The sequence below is a fragment of the Bacillus rossius genome, chromosome 3, assembly GCF_032445375.1.
Source record: "Bacillus rossius redtenbacheri isolate Brsri chromosome 3, Brsri_v3, whole genome shotgun sequence".
In the NCBI taxonomy this organism is placed as follows: domain Eukaryota; kingdom Metazoa; phylum Arthropoda; class Insecta; order Phasmatodea; family Bacillidae; genus Bacillus; species Bacillus rossius.
Genome location: NC_086332.1, coordinates 57636728 through 57662698, shown reverse-complemented (window position 1 = coordinate 57662698; position 25971 = coordinate 57636728). Strand labels below are relative to the sequence as shown.

General features: G+C 37.4%; 1 protein-coding gene across 1 annotated transcript in view; it reads right to left on the bottom strand.

Moving 5' to 3' along the window:
* Positions 1–25971, bottom strand: part of LOC134530745 (metastasis-associated protein MTA3) — a 227953-nt gene that overhangs the window by 188837 nt on the left and 13145 nt on the right. Inside the window, exons 2-3 of the mRNA XM_063365868.1 lie at positions 25783–25850; positions 25592–25685 (exon numbers count right to left, since the gene is read on the bottom strand). Coding sequence (XP_063221938.1) covers positions 25592–25685; positions 25783–25850 — 162 coding nt within the window. The remainder of the gene's footprint in view (positions 1–25591; positions 25686–25782; positions 25851–25971) is intronic.

Sequence of the window (25971 nt, the reverse complement as noted above, 5' to 3'; positions counted from 1 at the left end):
TATTATATCAAGTTCTTTGAGTAGGTATTTAATTATAATATTCATTTAAGCAATCAACATCGTCATTCGCTTATTTTTAATCAAATGTCTTACTAAACTTTGTTCAAATATTCACCCAAAACACTAATATTATTTTCTTTAACATAGAATATTATAAAGTGGTTTATTTTTGTAGTTTTTATTCATTTGAAGAAATCAACAACAAAATCATTAACTTATTATCAAACACATTTCTTTTTAAACATATAGGCCTGCACAATTATTTGTAAGTATACGAAGTAAAACAAAATTGCTACATATTTTCTGCGACATAGCATCACAGACAATTGTTAAGTTCTTTGGGTCTTCCACTACTCTTCTTCACTATCCTCCTGGTATGGAACCAAATGCTGCATAGTCACCAGGTATGACACCAGTTCTCAGTAAATGAATGAGATCTTATTTCTTTGCAAATGAAACTGCTATCTTTTCTTGGTATTTTTGAGTAAGTTCAATAGTATGTATTCCAAACAATAGGCTTCGATTTCTTGCTTGTCCTAGAAGTGTCAAGTGCCAAGAAATTGGGATCACTTAACTCATACTTGAAATAGATTACGGACGGCTGCTCTTTGACAAATCTTAACCATTTTATTTTAAGCCACCGAACTGGGCTACCATCAGTACTTATTTTGGTGTTCACCATGACTTTGCTGGCAAGTGCTTGCAAATCGTGAATGTCGTTGACAGTTAACAGTTTCACGATGTATGGACGGGGCTTCTTTCTTGCCATCTCAATCAAGAGACACCATTCACGAGGTGTGTACACTTGCCTGTGATGGCGAGCTCGTTCAATCGTAGCGTGCATCGAGTCTGCCTCAAGATACGAGTGTCCAGATTCCATGTATTTTACGTCAATAGTCTCAAGGTTTTCTAGCTTGTTGATGGCATACAGCAACATTGCAGCAATATACTGATTTCTGTTCTGGCCTCCTGCTGTGTCAGAGTACGTGACGATGTGGGTAATTGTGTCAGGCAACTGCTTTAAGTATAAAAGAATTGATGAACCAATTTCAGATGCACCTTTCATTCCAGTGGTCTCATCCCACAAATAGCAATATCCATTCTTGTCTGAATCATAAATTGTGAAATTATAAACATTCAACTTGCGTCTGTAATATATTTGAGAGTCTCCAGCAAATGGTATGGAAAGTACTGCCTGCAAATCAAATGTTATGGTAATTTGAGATTTTTCAAAAACTCCTTTTTTCATATCTTCTTCTTTCATTTTCATTGCTTCAGATTTTCTCCTGAAATGATTCTGAAATTCTTCTTCCAATTCTGTCTTGTCTGTGGCTTCAATATATCGTTTGCATTTGGTACAGCGATCTTTTTTTGGAGTATATGTTGACAATGGTGGGTCATAGGACCTGAATATAGCTCTGAAAACACTTTCACTCACTGGAATTATATTTTCTCTTGAACAGTACTCATTGCAGTACAATCGATAGAGTTCTGCGACATTTAATTCCGGAGAGAGATACAATTTTTTGGAATATTTTCTACAATAATGGGACTCCATTCTCGGAAAACTGTCAATGTGCTTCTTTACATGCCTGACCCTATCTTCTGAAGTTGCATTTGGAGCAGGCCTTCCAATGCGACCATCTTTCCCTACATAGATTCCACTGCTGGAACGATGTTTCAGGGCCAAATCAATTATTTGAAAACTTATCTGAAGTACAGAACAGAAGAACTTCAAACAAACTCTCGATTTCTCACCTGAAACACAGGGCATTGAATAGAACCGAGATTTATTCTTCACTCTACCACTGTCTGCTTCTCTTTTCCTGTGTCGTTTGACATTTTCTTCTGTGACTAAAGATGAAATGAAACCTTTTTGCCGCCCTGAATCACCAAGGTCCCAATATTCTTCAAATAGTGCTTTTTGCCGTTCTTGTGGTATTTGCTTTGCACACTGAAATCTACAGCTACAATTAACTATGGGCTGAAAAACCTTCTCGTTTATTATTTTTCCTGTTCTACTTGTGTATGTTTTGCCACTCATATGTTGTTTTTTTCTTATATTTCTTTGCCATGAATCTGGATCAGCTTTTCTTTTTCTTTTAGGATGGATTTTATCCTTTTGCTGCGCCTCCTGCTTATCTGTCTCTTCCTCCAAACCTTTGGCCAAATCTTCAATGTTGTGTATATTAGGTAGTTCATTGGATTCATGTGAAGCATCTTGTGTAGTGTTAATTAGATTTTCCATATCGAAAGCTTCTGTATGTATTGAACTCTCTTGAGAAATATTTATGTTTCCATTGACATTGTCATTTGTTACTGGCACTAAATTCTGAATGTACAAATTTGTTTCTAAACTGGGAATACTTGTGTACTCATTATCTGACAAATTATGAAGTACCTGTTGTGAGAAATTATTGTCATCTTGAGTGACAATGTATTCTCCTCCTTCAATTACCTCACATTGCGAGACGTTAATGGCATTCAAGGTAAGTATTTCATCAGCATTTTCAGCAACATATGTTGAAGCTAGTAGATCGCAAGACACTACATTAGGCTGTACATTTTTTTTGATCACAGTACTCTGTTCTTTGTTAGAAACACTGTTTACCAAACAGTCATCTACAGGCAGCAATGTAACATTTGCATCGTTTAATTCAAGTCTACTTCCCAGAGTCTCTAATGTGTCAGATTTTGAAGAAACTGCAACATCTGAATTTTGTGTACATTGATACACAGTTGACATACCTGTATCATAACACAAATTCTCACTTTGCATGGTGGCTGGAGAAACAATACCTTCCTCATCAATATTTTGATGTGAAGAAGTGTCTAAATCATTTTTCTGTGTCCCTTTGGCCACAACCATCAACACCATTTTCTTGGCACGATTCATAATGGATAAATAACACGTTAAAATAACATACCTAATGACTTACAGAGCACGCAATAATAAACTGTCAGTTGTCACTAAAAACCAACAGCATTTCCCTCTCATTTTACAATAAACAGATCAAAGATAACAGCAATCACATGTATCTTAAAATCTAGATTGTTGCACTCAAGAGTGCACAGACATTGCAAGTCCGGACATGCAACATAAGTGCAAATGAATTCCGGGCAAGGAAGACTAGAGACAGGAATTTTGACAGCACAGATATTGTATGTCTGGATATACAATATCTGTGCTCTTGAGGTACGAAAATACTGCTTTTTAAACTGGAGTATTGCCAGCACAAGTATTGCATGTCCATACTATGGTGGACATACAATGTTTTTGCCTATTGGAAAATGGCTCAGTGTTAAAATATAGCTCAAAAGGTTGACATACAACATGTGTGCATATAAATAATGATCAAGTATGGACATACGGTTTTTTTTCCAGTTCCTTTTTTAATACTTTATTATTGTTTTAGACTTACAATATTTGTGCAGGAAGTAGCTATGAACTTGAACTTTCATATGAAAGCATAACCTCAATTTCCAAAAAAAGTGGACATACAATGACTGTGCTTTAAGCCATCGATTTGAGGTTTCTTAACTTCTATGATCATATGTGGCGTGGATCTTGGGGGGGAGGTGGGTTGATTTCAACCAAAGTTTTTATTTATTCTATGAGCATAAAGTCGGTTTCATAATGAATTAATAAGTGAATTAATAAATACATGAATAATGAATTGGACTTAACGTATCGTTGACTTATACCCAGCCTCGCTGTACTAAAGAGGAAGGGGAATAGCAGTCGTGGTTTGGTTTCCAAAATGTTTTTCCTAATCCCCAGTCCAGGTGAGTGCTTGAACCTTCCCCGTTAATCCAACCTTCAATGCGCAGGTCAGTTTTTGGCATATTTATCAGCACTTAAATCCCAAACAAAATTTAAACCATTTCCACAAATGCCTCTTTATAAAAACAAATATTGACTGGGAGAAAGAAATATTTTGGGTGTGTAAACTAAACCAACTTTTGTATTTAAATATATTTAAATACTGTACGTGCCGAGGCATCGTGATTAGAGTCGCGAGTACAGACCTACCTCACGCATGATTCATTCAAAATATATTACAGCTGAACTATATAGCATGAGTTTCGGAGCTCAACATAATCTTGGAAGGTTCAGTCGTCTCTAGAATGCCTAGCCGAGTGTCGAAAATCCCCACCTTTATTGTCATTTTCTTTTCATACTCAGAATTTTGCTGTAGTTGGCTCCACACCACGCTGCTTCAATCCACCCAATTGTTCTATCGCAATAACGTCACCTCGTGAAGAAAGATGTCACACTTCGCCGAAAACGTCAGGATTCGGTGCCCATCCGCGCGCACCACCAATCGCATTTTTAATAACGTTCAATCTTTAAAAGCGTCCGTTTAAAGTCAAATATCACGAAGGGTGGGGTGAAGGCAGAATGTTTTTCCAGCACAGTGTAACGGAATTTGTTAAACTTATTTAAATGGGAAAGGGATCTTTTACATGCATTTTTTATCTAAGATTTTTTTTTACATACGACACTGTAGGTTACACTGCGAGTCACAAAAAACCTCATGAACGTACATAAAAGATGGGTTGGCTGCGCATCTCTGTGTTGTTCACATTATATAGGTACATATTTAGTATCATTGCTGGGTTCATCTTTGTCGCTGTGTTGTCCAAGGTTTTTTTGTTTATTTTTTGTTAATTTGCAACTGTTTCGTCGTCAACCCACTGTGCCCGTCTATGTTGTTAACTTTTGACATCGGATAATTTTAGCTTGTTTTGTGTGTGTTTGCATATTCACCTTTTGTTTGTCCGTTATCGATGTTTCTTATGACATACAGTGTAATCAGCTATGGTATATGTACAAAAAAAATCTTACTGCAAGAACCACTCAAAGAACGTACCGGTATGTATTTTTCAATAAAGCTCGAATTGCAATAACCCGTCGCGTTCGTCATCCGTTAGTTTGTCAGCCACCGAGCGATTCCAACAATCCGCTCGTCCGTCATAATATTTTTCCATTTCAATACTGAAAACTGTTGAGAAAATTTAAATTTTGAAAAAAGAAATTGCTTATATAATTATATTAGATTGACATTCATGTAAGTTAAACACTTATAACTCATTAAACTTTTTTATACTCTGGTAATTATTTTCACATTTCCATGCGTAATTAAAATACTTCTGTGAATCAGGCCGTTTTTGTTTCGAGAAACAGATTTTGGAATGTTTTCAAACGTAAGCTAAAAAAAATTTGGAAGCAGCTAAACAATTAAACCTTAATACAATCTAATATAAACATATTTGACGTTCAAAACACTAGCTAACATTTGAAGGTTATGATTTCATCCGTCCGTCCGTCAGAAATATGGATTTACGAAACTTTGACGGACGGACGGACGGTCGGTCGAAATTTATCTGGCCACCTTATTGGCTGCTGGTCACGTTTTTGACGGACGGATGACGGAAGAACGGAGGCGACAGGCTCTTGTAATACCGGCCTATAAGGATCACGGGATTTCGCGGCCATTGTCTAAGGACACTGACTAATGTCGAGCGTAACATTAATGAACCCTTCGTCTTCGACGCGGTTAGAACCCACAAACCACGCAACCTCACATCTCTTCCACTTTTAACACATTGGGTAGTTGATGCACAAGTGTCAAAACAATTTCCTAGGCAACTGTTCGTGACAGAGGGCAGCGGTTTTCGGCTGCCACGACGAGGCCAGACCGGTCCAAATACTCCCCGAGGGAGAGCTTGCTGCCCAGTGAGGGAGTATTGTTCCCCCCCCCCTTCCCACTTTTCCAAAGACTCAGCCGTTAGTCTTTTGTACCTCGACACGCTTCGACAGCTTGGGAACCCCTCGACGCCATTTCGTTCTTGTCACCGCCAGGGCTCACTGCGGATGAGTACACTGGGGCATCGTATACTCATGTGGCGAGGGTCGCGGTTTCGATCCCCGCGGCTTGACTCAATTCAGAAGGACCGGGTCTCTTAGAGGTCCCGTTGCTAAGGGTGAACGCCATTTCATAATAAGTATGATGAGTACACTGGGGCATCGTATACTCATGTGGCGAGGGTCGCGGTTTCGATCCCCGCGGCTTGACTCAATTCAGAAGGACCGGGTCTCTTAGAGGTCCCGTTGCTAAGGGTGAACGCCATTTCATAATAAGTATGATGAGTACACTGGGGCATCGTATACTCATGTGGCGAGGGTCGCGGTTTCGATCCCCGCGGCTTGACTCAATTCAGAAGGACCGGGTCTCTTAGAGGTCCCGTTGCTAAGGGTGAACGCCATTTCATAATAAGTATGATGAGTACACTGGGGCATCGTATACTCATGTGGCGAGGGTCGCGGTTTCGATCCCCGCGGCTTGACTCAATTCAGAAGGACCGGGTCTCTTAGAGGTCCCGTTGCTAAGGGTGAACGCCATTTCATAATAAGTATTTACACATTAAACATTAATCTACATGTGATATATTTTATTTTTGCGTAATTAACTGTCAACGTTCCATTTATAATGTAAGATCAAAACTTTCCAGCTTAAATGGCTATGCTGCTTGCTACTAAATCACATCATTTTCATATTTACAAGAGTATTTACGTAAGATTATTTTGGTATCAAAATTATTTTAATATTTCATATGTTTTGCACATCAATTAAGATACATAAATTAATCTATCTCAGACAGATAATGAAGTCATGAAATTTTTAATTGCATAGAAAATTTTCTACAGTAAAAGTGTCAGTTAATTCTTCAGTTTGTTCTATTGGGTTAACAGCCAAAAGTAAAAAAAAAATAAATAAATAAAAACGTAATTTGTCAGCTTTCTATTCAAAATTATGCGACGGACATGCGTTTCATTAAAATTAAATATATTCCTACCTCTTCAACGCCATGTTGATTACTCAGTTTTTATGACATCGCTTTGGTTTGAAAGGGCGATTCCTGCGGTTTGGTCGCAAATGTTGTCTCCAGATAATCTATAGACGTTATTTGCGAGCAGTAAACAGTCACACCAGTGGTCAATACTATAAACACTTGTGCGTATTTAACAGCTATCAGTAAACATACAGTTGACACAATTTATAAATTAAACATGAAATGCGTGGCATCTCTCGTAACAAATGACGAGAAATGGCGCACGTGCCGGCACAGAGCGCGCACGGATCGCGCGGGTAGCGCAACTCGAGTGGGGAACTGATCGAAAGCTTTTAGCGCTCGTTTAACCGCCTCCGGGGACCGGAGCGGCGAGTTTCAAGACCGCCGTATCGATTGCCCGCCGCGGCGTCACCCGCCGCGATTACTTATTAAACAGCAGGGGAGGGGCCGGGAACAAAGGACGGCCCAGCCTCCCGCACGACACGAAGCATACCGGCACCGCCGCTAGCGCGCGGAAGAAAAAAAATAATAATAACTATCAACAATCATCGCTGCGGACGGAAAGAGGGTTCGAACCAAGGCCTGCGTGTTCCACTTCACTTCGCAGCGACTCTTCGCTAGCCCATCACCTCCACTATCCCCGTATAACGAGCCTACACTTGAATTCCAACACCCTGTTCGCAAGGTATAGCGTATTCAACAATTATTGCAAGACAGCAGTTGATCATTCGTGCTCAATGGTCATCATTTTACAAATAAAAACTCGCAAAAACCCGGAAACTATTGCAAACGATAGCTATATTGTTTTGTTTTTTAAATTATATCGTTCAAAAAGCTACTTGGATTGAACCTTAGAAGCATACGCTCCATCCTGTCTGGGTTTAACTATGGAACTTGGATGTTCACAAGACTTCTCGAATCGCCGACTTGCACACGCCACATAGCAAACTACTTATATTTCATGTTTACTCAACTATTTTAAATATTCGTTCTCCTACTAAAAAAAACCCTGGTATCTAATATTACTTTGACAAATAGTTTTCATGCACATATATGTTTCCACTGACACACAAGATATTATAAGTCACTCATAAGCTATTTGCTATTTCTGGAACACAAGACCAAAAATACCGTTAACTATACATACCTTCCAAACTCTCATTACGAACAAATGCTGTAAAGATACTTATAAACTGAACATCGTTGCAAAATTCCAACTCACTCACTTTATGATAGCCGTGTCATTAAGGCCGGTGTCACACACTAAGCGATTGAACCGAAGCGGTTGCCAGTTTCTACTCGGCGATTTCTTCTATATAAATTTTTACATGTTCGATTTTGATAGATTTACTAGGTCCATTCTTGAGAGACCTGCATTGTGCATTCTAAGAAAAGTAGTCGAAAAATTATTAAGCCAAAAAAACGTTGCACAAGTTTTAGCCGCAACGGCGCAGACGCATAGTTGTGACACTGTCCTCGACTCAAAGTCGGCTCCACTTCGACACACTATTCGAGCACTCGAAAATAAAACTTGCAGCAATTACGACTGACAGTGAGATTATCTGTAATGGAAGAAATCGAGAAACTAAATTCGGTACAAATTGAGTTTGATTTCAAGTGAAAATATGCAATAAGTAACTAGAACTCAAAAGGCCAAGTCCGTAAACGGCATGGAAAACTGCCAGCATCCAAAAACAAGGGTATTACGAGTTGTGATCCAGTCCGGTACTGGACAATTACAAGTCTGGGCAGTAATGCAGTCCCGTTTTCAATTAAGGGAGTGCTACAGCGGGTTACGGAGGCTTAATAACCGCGAATTAATAACGCGCTGTTTTCCGCGAGCCGCGCTCGGTTTTCCGGCGGATTTCTACTGAGCCGCTGACTGCAACATTCGGCGCTATTGTGCTTTCGGCCGCCGGGGCATGTTCGCGGGCTGACGCGTCCATTTGATTGCCTTATTGATTTCTGCTCGTTTCGCTGTAACAGAGCGGCCCCAGGATTGTCGAACGGACTCATTCAAAGCGCGGTATTCCTATCAGGAGTTGGGGGCAGAGTATGGTGAAATAACAACACGTACTCCTTTAAACTGGAAATAACCATAGAACAGTGTATACAGCAAACATGACGTTAATATCGTTCGTAGCAGTGATTATCTTGCATCCTTATGGCCATGCAGAACACGCGATTCAACGTGGAATACTTTGGTTGTGCGGAGTAAATGAAACTGTCTGTGTTGCGACTGCCGCATGATCCATCACTTGTTCCGAGTGATTTACGAGGGCGTACCGACACAAGACTTGGAGAAAAATGAATGTTAGATACCGATATTTATGAAATGTTTCCTCTTTATTGCTAGTTGTGTGCCCTCCAGAGTAAATACAAAACCAATTTACGACCAAGTCCTTGCTTGGGACTCGGTCAATATTGCTAGTAGGCTATGATACGTCATCTTTTATTTAACGACAGTATTTAATATTATACATGTAAAGTATATTTTTCTTCATCGGGTGTACTCACTCCGTAGCAATGCTGCATAACACAATAAATGAATTAAAAATTGTTAAAAAGTTAGCATACGTGTATTTAGAATATAAGTTACTAAAAATGTATTAATCAATTTATAATGATAATCACAATTTTTGCGATAGCCTAAGTCGTTATTAATTAGTATCAGTGGATAATATACGATAAAGTATGTGAAGGTGGGCGAGACGCAATGAGCTCCGATGATCTTCTGAACTTCATAGAGGAGTTGTGCAGAAAAGGAGCTCGGTAGGTGTGCTGCGGGCCGTATCTTCTCTTTGACAGTAGATAAATACTAATCACAGCTGCCATGGACTCGAGCACTTCGTATTCGTCTTCGTCGAAGGCTCGTAACGGGGTGGAATTAAGAATTGAAAAATGATCCGCGTTCATTCCGTCGGCGTGGGCCGTCATGTTGCTTATCGAAGATTATATATGTATGTATGTATGTATGTATGTATGTATGTATGTATGTATGTATGTATGTATGTATGTATGTATGTATGTATGTATAAATATATATACATACATACATAAAGATTTTACAGCAGTGAATCGTTTTGCTTTCCTTAAAAAAAACTATTTTTAATAATTCTCCAATTAGACCACACGAATTTGCTTGCAAGTAGGAAAACTACAGTAAGAACTGTTACGAGTATGAGGGCGGAAGGTTCCTTGCGCGGCGATAGTGAAAATGCACAAGAGTGCGTGTAAAGCATATTACTAGTATAAGACTTTTATACTTCGTGCGCACAGAAAATGCTTCATTTAGAGTAGCTATTTTAATATAACTTTTTCTTTAAAAACAAAAGTAAAACACGTAATGTATATCTTATAGAGAGGTCATTAGTATATCAAGTATTTTGGAATTATTGACGGTATATGTACTACTTTAGGCATGTTATGACAAATAGATGCGTAAATTTTACGATGCCCGCGCACTATGCAATGAAATTTTCACAGGATGAAAAAAAGTCTACATACAAATAAATAAGTATTAATGTGCTTTTCAATCTTATACTTTAGTTATTGTTATTGAATATTGGTCATTAACAGTAAAAACATTTTTTTATTGTGACAATTAGTGATATAAATTGTGTCTATAAACTTTTCCAAGTGTATTTTCAGTATATTTATATAAGTGAGGTTTTGTTCCCGTATGTAAAATTTATTTCCGTTATAAATTATTGCATTATTAGTTAATAAATAATTAACATTAATAAATCGGAATACATATTCAGCATATTTATATATTTGCATTATAATTGAAATTTATCTCGATTATTTTACTAAATTAAATAATTAATTTTCTACACGTGTTTATATTAATACTGACTACTGAGTAGGTATTTAAATGTTTAATTTGAATGAATTTAAACTTTACCAACCGTATGTATAATATCATTAGAATCATTTTATTTTATTTCTATAATTATTTGCATGCAAAATTTAAGTTACTTATTATGCAAATTAAGTATAACTTCTAATGAGCGTACACACAATTTTTTGTATGCAGAATTATTTTGGCAGCAATAAAATGAACACGCGTTTCCAAATTATTTATATTGCGAAATATTTTTAAACATACAAGTAAATATAGCCAGCAATGACGAACCACACAAAATAATACAGGGTAGCCAACACATTTGCTTTTGAAAAATATGCTACTTTTTAGGTTGTTATTCGCGGCTGTTTGCATCCCTAGCTTTGTGAAAGACGTTCAGCGGCAGCCGGCAGGCCCCAGCACGCAATATCCAGTTTTAACGGTGAGTTGCACATTATTTCTGAGTTTACGCGACAGGAAGCGTGTGATGGTGAGCCATTCCTGGCGTATGCAACAACCGAGTTCCCCATTAATAGTTATGCGACACCAAACGATAAACGGATGTTTTGAGCAGAAACGACGCGCGGTCAGTCTGGTGTTGGAATGTTGGCTGGTAAAAAATTTTTTTTGATGCGGTGCACTATCGCTGCAGTAAAACTTTCAAGGCAACCTTCTGTGAAGTGTTCTCGCTGCAGTCGGTACACGAGTGTCGAGCTTCGAAGATCCGCGCCGCTCCGAGAACCGACGACGGACCGCCAAGACTTGTGGCTCGGACAGTAACACTCTCCGTTTAAGATAAGGTGTTCGTTCCATGACCTTATACATCAGCGAACATTATGTATTTTGACAGCTGAGCATTGTGACGTAATAAACAAAACAAACACAGTCTGACGTAGCACCCGACTAGTGACACCTTATCTTGAACATAGTGTAGGTAGAGTTCAAGGCAGCGATGTCCCCGGAGGAGAAAAAACAGTTCTCCAAGAACCCCACGGGGTCAGAGAACACGTGGTCTGAAAGCAAACCATTATAATGAATGCAGCGTGAAAACAATCATTACGGAAAATCTTCTTGGACCAGTATATTCGTATCATGTAATATTCTTCTTGACATCTTGGACGTTGGCCTAAGGATGCTCAGCAACGACTCGCAGGGTTCCCACTTTCTTATTTCAGCCAATTTCCCTGAGTTTTCCCAGTCCCTGTTTGATAGTTATATCTGGGAAGATATCACATATATTACAATGTACCTATATTATTATAAAACACCAATTCTACAAACATAGATATCATGCAGAATATGATAGTACAAATTACATCAGGATTATTAACGGCACACACATTTCTGATTAAAATATATAGTATGGGAAGATTATTGACATTGTTTTGTAACTAAGATATTGTCAAATCCCTTGTGTTTTCCAGGTATTTTAGACAAGATTTTCCTGACTCCAGATTTTCCCTGTTTGTAAGCAACGTAGGCTCACATAATTTCCAACGGGATATGTCTATGGTGCAACTGCCCTCAGAGCCACGCATCCAGATAAACCAATCAAGAACGCTGGAGTCACGCACCGCGACTGCAATTGGCGCGCGAGGTGGTCTGCAGAACGGTACCCGCCACCCGCTGGGTCGATGGCAGCGGCGGTGCAGCCGAGCCGACCTGACCTTCGACAACAAGCCGCAGCCACCGGCCGCATTTCTCGCGCTGCACTTCTTGGGAGTGGTCGAGACTCGGACAGAACAGCTCCCGAGCGGTCTACTCACAGCCGATCACTCGAGGCAGTCTGCATGCACTGTTGCATCGATTGGTTCGTGTCAATACACATCCAGAGTTATGAACAACGATCTACCAAATTCGCGTTATTATAATAGTCGTACAATCAGTGACCCATATTATTGGAGCACAGGTTACTTGACAGGCCCTAGGGCCTAGAGGACTAGAAGCCAATGGACCAACACCCAAAATTCACATACCGAATAATGGGCGACCAGTAGAGATGGTGAAATGCAGCAGCCGCCAACGAACACTTACGATGACTTTGCTCATTCGTGGATACTAGCCTGGTCTTAGAAAATAGAGCTAATTTTGCAATGGACAACCTCTCCCATGAAATACATGAAATTTATATATAAACTGACTCATCAACGAATTTTCCGGAACTATACGACCTACCGACTTGAAATTCGGCGAGTACATTCTTCATGGTACATGTACACCCACTAAGAACGGATTTTGCGGAAATCAACTCCCAAGTGGTTAACACAGGTGGATTATGAAATTCGGTTGGTGACACTCTCTGGAACTAGATATAAGACCTACAAACTTGAAATTTGGCAGTTATGTTCCTCATGCTGTACTAACATCAACTTTACAGAAATCAACTTCCAAGGGAATCAGGGGGTGACACTAATTCCGGTATGACATAAGACCTAAAAACTTTAAATTTGGCCGACATGTTACTTTAACTACGCAAGCATCTAATAACAGATTTTGCGGAGATTAATTCGATCGAAAGGGTTAACCCAGGTGAGGAGTTTGCTTGGGGGGGGGGGGGGGAAATTCTGTGGGCGACACACTTTTGGAACTATAAGACCTACAAAACTTGAAATTTGGCATGTGTGCATCTGAAGCTAAATGAACATTCAATAACAATTGATTTTAGGAAATTCAACTCCCAATGGGGTGAACAGGGATGGGTTAAGGAATTCAATGGGGATGTGCACTACCTCCAGAACTATAAGACCTACAAACTTGGAATTATACTAAATGAGCACCCACTAAAATTTATATTCAGTTTATTATATATAACGAGTAGTATGAGAGTGTTCTGATTATAGACTTCCGTAGCAAAGCATGGGTACTTACTTCGGTTAGTATCCTATTAAGACAAACAAGCTAATTTTTCATGTGATTGAGAAGCCTATATGACATTATTGTAAATTTCTAGATTACTGCATTAAAAATAAGACAAATTTATGTAAAAAAATATTAGTAACAAGTTTTGAAGTTACGTGATTGCAGATAAATGTTAACGTCTTGCTCACTACGAGCTCATTTCAGACAGATGTAGGGTGGAAGGATGACATGGAGAAGCGACGGAATACAATGCAAGGGGAAACAGCGGTAGCCCGAGTAACCATGGAACACCCAAATCAGGATGGCTGGCCCACACGGTTCTGCTCCACACTGTGCAGCCTTCCTCAGCTTGCTAAACCATAATTATGAAATAAAACGCACAGCTTTACTTAAGGGAATTAAAATCCTACGATTGCACTTCTTGTAGTTCCATTGTCAATATAAAACCCCATGTTAGGGGATTTTTTTTGGGCGTTTGGAAGGTTTTTGATGGTTTACTCAGGTTTCATCAATTTTCTAGGGCATAAGCATTTTCTCTACAATGTAAAAAAATTGTAAAATTATATAAAGAAAGGTTTAGAAAACTTACATTATAAATGTTAAATTTAATCAAGTAGTGTCTATTTTTTGTCCATACACTAAACCTGTAGGTACACACATTATTGCAAAATGGCACTATATCTGTCAGAGTAAATTTACAAATACCAAGGAACTGCAAAAAAATATAGTTTTTGAACTTATACTGATAAAACACCATTTCATTTACATGAGGTAACACACGTGATATTCCCTTTAAACACTGATTTATTAGTTTGCACGATGGACGAGAGGTTAAAACGCTAGACTAAAAACCAAAAGGTTGCAAGTTCGATACTCCGCTAACACACTCCGGGTGTTATGATGTGTTTATTTAAACAATTAAAGAGACAAATTAAAAATCGCTCTGGAGTACATATTGTTTATTAACAGCTATAGGCTACAAGAATAAAATATTTTTGGAAGTAGTGCAAATCAAAACATTCATTGTTACTGTTTATTTACTAATCGAAGCAGTAAATCAACTGGCAGTTGTGGTAAGTAGGTATACACATACGAGCATATGTAAAATTATATACCACAACGTAAAATTACAGTAACAGCAATGGCATATCTACCAGACCATAGCAATTGTACTTTTACACTTTTAATAGTATTTTTACTTGAACACAAGAAATTTTTAAATTACACAAACATTCGGTGCAGACACTGCAGCCACATACATTTTGTATAAATCACAAAAATGGTTTATAGTGTAAGTGTGGCATTAAAGAAGCGTGAAAAATCACACGGTGACAAATAAAGGGGCGGGGAGAATTATTACGTAAATAAATTTCGAGCGATTCGGGTTAAATTTGGAAACAAATCTGTGACCAGCGCCACGTCCAGGTCCCTGGTTGCATATATTATATTTATATATGTGTGTATATATATATATATGTATATATATATATATATATATATATATATATATATATATATTATTTTAACTGGAACACAACCTCTTAGCCGTCAAAGCTGGTTTAGCGGGGAATACTTGGGGATATTGCTTAATAACTACAAGTACATAATATAATGATAATCATTTAGAACTAAAATATAATTCCTGGCGAATTACTGTGTGTTGTAAAAATAGTTTTCGGTATCGGTTAACAATGCAATGAAAAGGTTTTTGTCACTAGGCCTAAGGATTACAAAGCACCAAAAGCAATGAATGAACACGAATCGAAGGTAAATACGTCCTACTCCTGCGGACACGAGACACCTAATGCGGACGCTTCCCCGCAGATACAGCACGGTCCTGCAGCCACACACGCACGTACACCTACACACATGAGATACATGGACTCTCGAGCGCCGTGCGGTCAAACTTGTTCCCGACCCATCCGACCCGTTTCGTCGCCAACAGCCTCGGGCAGTCTGGCTAGCTGTTAACATGTCGAGGATTGGGGGGGGGGGGGAGTTGGAGTTGACGATATGTCTGCGACCGCGTTCGCCCGCACTACGCGGCCACCGACGAACCAGCGTCGCGTCGGCAGTCACAGAGGGACACGAGCCGTCAAGTCAATTATACCAAAAACTTTGAGGTGTCTACGTAACGTAAATATAACCTGATATTCGGGTGAAGGTATAAATGGAACGTGTGTACAAAAAAAACGATCAGAATGTAGGTACGCGAACGCACTGGAGCAACCTCCAGGATCGCGGCCTCCCCTCACCCGACAGGGTGCGCGGTCTGGTGAGAAGCCGGCTAGCAGGTTCCTCGCGAGAGCACGCTAATTACAGCGTTCTTTAGGACACTGACTTCACGTTCCAACCCACGCGCGGCGCAAACCCGCAGCCACGAGTGGACGCACGAAACAAATCATTCCTTTTAAAGCCGTAATTTTACGAGAATACTGGTAACAAATTATCAGGGGATCACTTTCTTAAGTACCGACATCATAAATTTGACAACGCCGAGTCCTCTTTCCTTTAAAATGTACCTACTAAAAAGACTCATCATGATGTATTAACGAACTCTGAAAAACTTGTAAAGTCTACAGCAAAAAGAACAAAAAACTACCCATAAAATCATTTTCTTTACAAAACACAATTTGCTTTGTTATTTTCATCAATTCTAGTAGTATATATTAGTAGGTCCGGGAACTGGAGTTGGGCAGAGGAGCAAGAAGATGATCCGACATATTATATTCTGACGTCATCACGGCAGCCATCTTGGATGACCTTATCCTTTGACCTTCCAAAGAAGCTTAAATTTCCCGGCGACAAGCCAACCTAAGTCTCAGAAGTCATGACCTCGACCATTAGGATGTCGTGGCCGCCATTATAAATTATGATATACCGTTGCAATTATCGTTACAGTAGCCATCTTAAAAATCTGAATTTTTTAAGCTAGAAAATCGGGAAAAGTTTATAAGAATTAATTTAATTTTAATAAAAATATTGTGTTATTATTAGAAATCATCCACCATCTTGGACATTCGTTATTATTTAGCTAGAAATTCGGGAAAAAAATATTAAACACAATTTAAATCAACTTTTAATCTAAAAATGCACTTACATCAAGGAGCTCGGGGTCATCGGTTCACACCCGGTGAACACAAAATAAAAAATGGCGACTGTTCCCTCCTCCACGAAAGCCACCGACAGACTACACTCCCACCACTAAATCCAAAGTGTGTGTATATCCATTTAGTATGATGTCATGTCCACCATCTTGTTTACATCTGCTGGAGGTCGCCATCTTGTTTTCTACATATTTTTTCGTCGCTTAGAGGAAGCTACGGCCTTGAAAGTTTAATTTTTACCTTGTAGAGTGCAGTAATCATTTATTGCAAGGGCACCCGCCATCTTGTAAATCTGTATATTTTATGCTAGCATTCGGGGAAAATTCCAAAATCATTAAAAAATATTTTGTGAATATAATTATTAATTCAATCGGTTCCTGTCTTTAGTTCGAATCTTGGATGAAATAATGTTTAGACAAAAAATACTTATTTTATAATAAATCATGTTCAAAATCGTAAAAGCGGCTTAAGTTCCTCATCTACCAGCCTCCAGTAAGCCGATATGGCCGCTATGTTCAAAATTTGTATTCATTGATTTATAAATTAGGATGAAAGATCCATCGCCCTTTTTTATTTAGCCTTCTCTGGGTTCGAACCCAGGACTCCGGACTCCATGATGGGTTTTTTTAAATTAAAATATTATAAAAACATATTTTAATAATTTTTACTAAATTAAATTTTTCCCAAATTTGCAGCTAAATAATTACGAATTTATATGATGGCAGGCGATTTTTAAAAAAAAAAAAAAACAGAACATTTTTTTGATTTAAATTTTTTCTATTTTTTTTCTAGAATCAAATTACAGATTTTCAAGATGGCGACCATAACGATAATTGCAACAGTTTCATCATAATTAAAAGTGGAGTCCATGTCACCAGGGAATTTAAGACACTGTCAGGAATTTTAAAGCCTCTGGCATTTTTGAGGACTAAAACGGGAATTTTTCCCTAGATTTAGGAATTTTTTTTTCTTTTCAGTTTTTCAATGTTTTTGGAGCAATATTTTCCTAAAATTGGAATCTTTTTACGATTTTTGGCAAATTTTTGAAGTCCAAGGTCAAAGGTGAAGATAACACAAGATAGCTACCATGATATCACAATCCAAGATGGCGGATCGTCTCCTCGCTCCTCTACCCAGCTCCAGTTTCCGGACCTACTAGTATATACTACTAATGCTATTAATACAAAGACATTTATTTAAGGCATTTAAGGAACACCGTATTAAATAATTCAAATACAGCTTGTTAGTGACCATTTTGATGATTTACCTCTTCTTTTTTCGGGTTTTGAAGACTCCTTTCAATTCTCTGGGTTCTCCCTGTTTTCCAGATTTTTCCTGTTATGGAACCCTGTACGTTCACCCTGTTTACAGCGGAACACATAACTCGTAAGTCTGAATACAAAGTAGTTTATGCGCAGAACCAGTCAACTGTTTAGTTTACCAGAAGTGAATTTTTCGTTCAAAAGCCCACAAATTCACTGTGATTAATACACAGAGTACTTTATTAGACGGCCATAAACGCTGCGGGTGGACGAGGTGAGGCAGCGGCACGTGCCGCTTGTGTGCGTTACGATTGGGACACGTCACAGAGCTCAGGACGTCACGCCCAGCAACCTTCAAAATTGCTTCAGAGGCGTCTCTTGGCCTCCGAGGGCAAACAAGCGAAACAAAAACGTCCGTGATGCCCTTTTCACTAAAACTATACAGACTTTCAGTCAGAATAATTGTCCATATTAGAGTACATGGGTCAGATAACCTTAATTCTCATGAAAAAAAATTAACCAAGCTGAACCAGGGAAACACTGACGTCGAACTTCTGAATCTTTAAATATCACTGCTGCCACCCCCCCCCCCCTTCCCAATCCGGTGGCATGGCGAGAGGGGAGGTAGAGGGAGCCCAAGCCCCTCCCGAAAATATATATTTATTAAATAATTAATAATTGAGATCTCAAATAAGTCATGATTATGATTTAACTCGCAACACTATTGGAGCAGGTGGAATAATGCGAAGCCATGCCATTTACTTTTGGAAGACCCGAGATTTAGTATGTTGAGAATATGGAAATTCAACTTTTTACTAAAGACATTATTTAGTCAGCAGAAAAATTAAAAAAGTATATTCATCTTGTTACGTTTTTCCCACAAGGCCCCAATGTTGTTGCTTTGTTGTTGTTTTTTACAGACTATGGTATCTGAAGTAACTTTTATAAACTATAATGATTAAGCCCCTCCTGAATTAAATTTAAATTCATAGCTCCGCTACTGTCCCCTCCCAAACCCAATTTTTCCGGTTAGCTACGTCTGTCATAGACGTATCCTCCGTACCATAAACGTTCCACAGTTTTTGCTCTTGTTAAGTGTGTTTTACGTCGGAAAAAAATAACAGTTCTGACCAACTAACTAAATAACGGCAGAGATAATATATGAGGTGTTGTCGGATGATCTTACTCTAGGAGTGTTATGTTAACCTAGTTGTTTCACAATACATAACCATTTTTGGCTCCTAAAATCGCGATATTAAATCACATAACTGCTTATCTAATGCAATGCACGCAAACTGGATTAATTTAAAGTGCTAACTATTAATTCGGCAAATACACGAATATGAATGTATAATTAACTAGTATCTTTGAAGAATCAACTGATACATTACAAAACACTTGGGCACACAAAAATTACAAAACATAAATGTTAATATTTAAACATAAATGTTTGCCGAGATTTCCCAATACCTTACAGTTGAGGGGTTACACATTATTTCATAGTTATGAATTCTATTTAATAATTTTAAAAACTATAGACAGGCATGTCCCAAATACAACGATATTTAGACGAGCGTGATTTAAAAAATCAAAGACTCCCATATGACGGTGTAACATTTGTGGATTAGCACCTTTGTATAAAAACATTTGTAAAATAGTTTCCTCTACACGAAAATGTTGCACGAGTCAAAAAAAAACATATAGTAAAATTACAGTTTGTTCACAAGTCACATTATAAAAAAGATTTATAATTTAGCTCTGAATATGATTGACGTTCGGATGTTTGTACAGAGAATTCGTTTGTGTTCAATAAGTTCAATAGGCTCCACTTCCTAGAGGACCACCACCTGGCGTGTACACAAGAGAATGAGTTGAAGGACACTTCAGGGGTTTGACCCACATATTTTTCCTTAATTTACCAACTCCTTTAGGACTATAATATCTTAAAATTATTAATACAATAATACTTTAAATGGCTATTATAATTTACTATAACATTACAATATAATATATTATAGTTTAATGTAATTTGATATGACTATAATAGGCCTAGAAACTGTGAAAAATGAAGATCTATTTCTTTATAGAGATTTTTCTAGTCATGGAAAGAGTTTAGATAAAATCATCACAAAATGCAATTACCTTTTTTTATTATTATTTTTTTTTGCGAATTATGAGTCAAACATTGTGTCTACAGACTTCGTTTTGTGCTAGAATAAAAGTTAAATAGATTTGTTACAACTTCAGTCCTGACAATTTTCCTGGTAGAATCAGTACGTTCCCCAATATTTGGCTTAAAACTTCGCTTTTTCAGGGGGAAAAAATGACAAATATTTGAAGTGCTGTATTTCAAGAACTATAAGACGTACAAGGCTACAGTTGAGTTCAAATGGTAGGAGTGAGTTTTTCGCTACCACATATACTATCGAAATAAGCGAAAAACCAAAAAAAGGTACGAAAATTTCGCTGTTTTTTGCGAATATCTTAAAACCAAACAGGGAATGTTGGTAGATAACTCCAGATTCTGATTCAGCACACCAAAAAACATAAGGAATGATAATAAAACAGACTAGTGGATTTTTTTTTGCAATGAGAGGCCCTTTCTTGACACCGTTTGCCTGGATTATGATCAATCTGGCCACCTGGCGCAGCGAATATCGTGAACATAATGTAGCTTTCTGTGTGGCCTCTCCTTATGTCGTATATATAGATGTTTACAACTTATTTTGTCGTGATGAACTTACAGCCGAAGTTAGTCGGTAGAATTCAGACCTCATGAATGCATGGTCTGTAAATGCTTGTATAAGGCTGGAGCAACAGTTCTGATGGAAGCTATTATCGGAACCTGTATGAAAAACTCCATCATTGTGACGTATGGTGTGAAGCTTGTTAATAAAGTAGTGATCACGTACAATTACCAGTAGTATCGACTGCACTAATAAATTAAGTGTGTTAGTGGCAATACTTCAATAATGCTGCTGTTTAAAATTTTAATCGTTAAGAAAAAATGGGATGTGGCTGTCATAGACACGGCCGTGTGTTGTACGTGAATACGTGTACGTAACAGGTAATATTTTCTATACAAAATATAAAATACGCTTTTTTATGTATGTCATAATTATGCTTGAACACTAAGAAGTCGCTTATAGGCCGACATTATAAATTTATTATTTTTTATACATATTTTAACACCATTTATATACACTGTAACTATTTTACACTAATGTTTTGTATATGCAATTGACAGATTTTGACGAGAGGTGCCGATTGAAACTTTAACGAACGTCGTAGTTTCTCCGAGTCAAAAGTTATACTAAATGGAAATCTCGAAACGCAGCAAAATGACCTCAAAATGGCGGCGCTTCCCCCTCCACCGCACGCGATGCGTCACAGTACTCACTTAGCGTAACGAATTCTTTGATCCTTTAGCTACCCAGTGGTGTAATTAAATGTTGGATAGAGATGATAGATATGTTGGTGCAACACCAAACTCTATCCCCCGATTTTGTTATTCGTTTTTTGAATTGCCTCCCACTATGGAAACAATTTTAAAGACGTATGCACGTCAAAAATGCGCGTAAATAGACGCTCTCGACCACAACGGGTTGCCGAGCCGGGGCCAAGGAGGTTGAAGATATCAAACACTGTATACATTATACAACCTATTTGGCAGTGTCGCGCGGCGCGACACCAGTGTTCGACGACAGCGGGGGCCACGCAAGCAGTCAGGTCTGCCAGCCACAAACCCAGGGGGGAGGGGGGGTCATCCCTCGACCCCTCCGCCCAGCACGCGACGCGTATCGAGAGCCTCGCTGCTCGCTGCTCGGCGGCACTGGCAACCCGCTGCCGCGGGCAACAAGCCTACAACCGCCGCGAGCAGCGGTCGGCCGACTCGCTCCTCGTTTTCCTCCTCGGGCTATGGCAGCGTCGGAGGACCAGACGCGACGTGCGATTACCTGACGCATGTCACGCTCATCTGAACGCTCCAGAGAACCAACTCTCTGCGTAGGAAGGGCATATCATAATACTTTATACATTACACTATATATGATACATCACATATAAATAATATGGCTAACCTTAAAGAGAATTAAGGTTATAAATATTCCCCAATTGATTAAATATTTTATTCTTCGGAGCCTTTAAATAAAAACTGTATTACAGATTTATTTTATATCACAGAGTAATAACAAATATTGTAGTTGGCCAAAATAGGAAACTCAGGCCTTTTAACATGGCGAACGCTGGCGACACACGACTGCAACGATCCTGCCAGCTCAGCCTGAAGAACGCTCGCGAAATTCAATTCAGTTTGTATTACAATGGGCGATCTCGGCACCGATTCTCTCTCGTTTGAAATCTTGTCGTGGTAGAGTAATGAATTTATACTCCATATGGAAACAGTTTATTCATAATCGAAAACAAATTTTCATAAACTACAAAAATACATTGACTTTATTGATCATGAAAAATGACCTAATTTTAAACATGAGACAGATCGTACATATTTTAACAGTGTCGTTAACTTAAACTAACCAACTATTTACAAGATTGTAGAACATTTAAAATGTAGCTAACCTAACAGCATCAATATTAACAAAACCATGAAGTATTGTTAAAATACTTGAAATATCACAATGCTGTTTAGCAGTCATCAAATAGAATGAGAGGAATTTAAGAATACAATTTTCAGAAATTGTATTTAATTTTTTGAAGATTACTTTTAGAAAATTATTTTTTAATAATTACAAAATTGTTTTAAAAACAGGTTTATATATAAAGAAGAATAACTTGTACAATCATTAAATTGTGCATGTATGTAACTTTTTTAGTTCATACTCAGTCATTTCATTTAGATTTGTTTCTATAACGATAGAATTTTTTTTTCACATTTAGATGTAGACAGTAAATTCACCAAGAAGTACCGAAAATTCCGCTTTAAGGGATAGGAAAGGGTAATAGGGCTGGTTTTTACAAATCTTATGCAGACGGTGAAATTCCTGTTGTTTTGAAGGTTCAGCATGCACAATTTCATCAAGTTCAGAATAAAACTTTGAATTTGTATAAAATAATACAAACTAACATAAACACTTATTATATGTATTGTATGTATATACACATATTCACGTAAACTGAATTATTTCAAATTTATTAATAAGATTTATTTTTATCAGTAAAAAATTAATGTTACATGCGTACCTAGTGTAAAATAAGCAAACCAACAGACTGAGCTGTATTTAAAGTTATTATCATAAAACTGACTTAAACAAATGATATAATTTTCTTTAACGATGGTGTTAAAATGTAGTAAGTCATATAAGAAAATGTTTTTAAAAAAAATTGTGATGGGCAGGATTTGATCCCATGAACTTTCAATTTACAGACATATGTAATACAACAATACTAAATACAATCACCTTGAGTAATGGTAAAATGATGTGTTATTAATTTTGTAATCCCAAAATTATAATGTATTTTTAAAGATGCAACTATTTCTTTGTTTGACTGTTAAAGTCTATAAAATTTATTGCAGAATATTATTGCTATCACAGAGATTTATTTAACACACCAATATGCTTGGTATGTCCCACTATGTTCATGTAAGAGAAGATAAAATAGGTTATTGCCACCACACGCAGATGACTTTGGCACCAACAAGCCTACTGAAATTTAACTTCAAAAACCATGCCGAGCAGTTAGCAACATCATAATTGTTGTAACCAAACATTGAACAAAATTTTCCAAACATAATAAATAATTACAACTGCATAAAACTGGGAAAAAACATACATTCACAAAATCCAAAATACCCTTATTTCAAATGTGCTAATGCCGCAGGATCAGGCGTTGCTGCTAGAATGTGCTGCGTAATTTGTCTCCAGTTTTTTTTCGAAGACATTCCTATATTTTCCATTAAAGCACCATTACTGTTTATTTTGATACTTTTTTTTTATGACCAGTTCTCCAGTTTCCTTACTTTTTTGTGTCATTCGTAACCAGTAAACACTATTCTACCAATTAAATTTTTTCACATGGGCAATAAATGGACTACCTGTAATGTGCAAAATGTTTTCATGTCTTAAAAATGGAAATGTTACCTTACCTAATACTAAACGTTTCCACGATGTTCAGAAATGTGTCAAACTTCTGTGCTGTACATATATGTAACTAGGCATAACTTACTACAAACATAACAGAAATTCAAACCCACTTTGCTAATATGATCATCACCAATGTAACTAACTCTCCACAAATAAAACAGCCAATTTCTCCAAAATGACTAAAAAAAAGTTTGTTTTAATCAGTAGCTTCAAAGGTTTGATAAGTAACTTATTGGTTAGTTAAATAATAATGCTAACAAAAATGTTAATATTATGAAAAATAAGCTATCATTAGAAAATGAACCATGAAAAAGTATATTTGTCACTAAAATTATTCTTGGCAAAAAAAATCTTACACTTGGATCAACTCATCTTGAGGTTTCGGAAAATTGCTGCTTGCAATAGTCCTGTTTGTTCCAATTTAGTATTTCAGTGGCCAGCTAGTAACTTCGGAGTATAACCTACATCAACTAAATACCATGTAATACACCAGTTTTTGTTCTCAAACTGAATGACTTCATGAACACCCATCAATATTAAGGGTAAAAATAAGTCTCTCCAATGTAAAAATCAATAAGATACTCAACAGTCTCTAAATCCACATTTAGTTTAAGCTATAACTGTGACAAATTTCTTGGCAGATTAAAAACAGAATGACCTTTCTAAAATCAAATATTGACATTCTACATCCATTACAGAAAATCTTAAATTTGGAAATCAATTTGTGACAATCATGTATGTCCACATTTGCATAAAATTTAGTAGTCTGGCTAACCCCTGCAGCAGACAACATAGTAGGAAAAGTATATGGATATTTTAATGTCTCAGAAACAGATGAAAACACTTCGCACAAATTTTTAAGAGTTCAGATTAAATGGAGTGATGTAACAAGAAACAATTGCTCCTAATTTGTGATTACCAAGTTTCTTCTGAAAACAATAATCTTTTGAGGAATATTTCTTAAAATTTCTTAAATATAAAGAAGATTGCAGGCTTTCACGGTTGTCTAATAAACTGCCTGCATCCACTATCTAATGAACTAACTTGGCTTTCAAGGTTTAGCCTCGTCAATGTGGTAGACTGTACGGATCTTTTACTCTGTATTGCAACAGGCGTCATCAAAGTTGATTTCTCAATCCTGAAGTTGCCTGCTACAATGCTGAGCGAAACATTGATATAATCCACCACTTGACGTGGCTCAGCCTCAAAAGCCAAGTTTATTTATTTATTTATTCACTAATGAATTTGTATGAGCAAAAGATGAATCATTGTAAAGACAGCTGTTTAGTTTTTGGTGCACACTAAACTTGGAGCAAGATACTGCATAAATACAATCAGTACCTGTCAGTAAATGACCTGTCACATACCTTGTACACTTTCATGGTTATAAAGGATAAAAATAATTTATGATCACTCAGAAGTCTTCAAGCCTTCAATACATGTAATTCTGTAATCTAAACTACTAAAGCAAAGAATTTTAAGCTTACAAAAAAATTTACCTAAATTATACCATTCACCACCAAAAATACTTGAAAAAAATCAAATCACAGTACTCACTTTGGTGTTTGTCAGCTAACATAATAAGCGTACTCGGCAAATCTCGCCGCCTGAAGAAACACATGACTTTAGCTTCCACGTTGCCACTTGGGGTCTGAAACGATATATATTAACATGTAGCTTTGCAAGTTAAAAAGCAAATTCTTAGGTTTTAATCACACATTAAGACTACCATTTAACAGATTACATACCTTATTTAGTTCCTCTATCCTCCTAATCTGGTAAGGGGACTGGGAAGAAGTTTCGAAGTACACGTAATCTGCAAAAAATACATTACAATAATAACTCATTCTTAACTACCAAGTAATATGTGTACAAACAGACTGGTAGAGGACACTGGAAAACAGATGGTTTATATATATATTACATTTTTTTGGGAG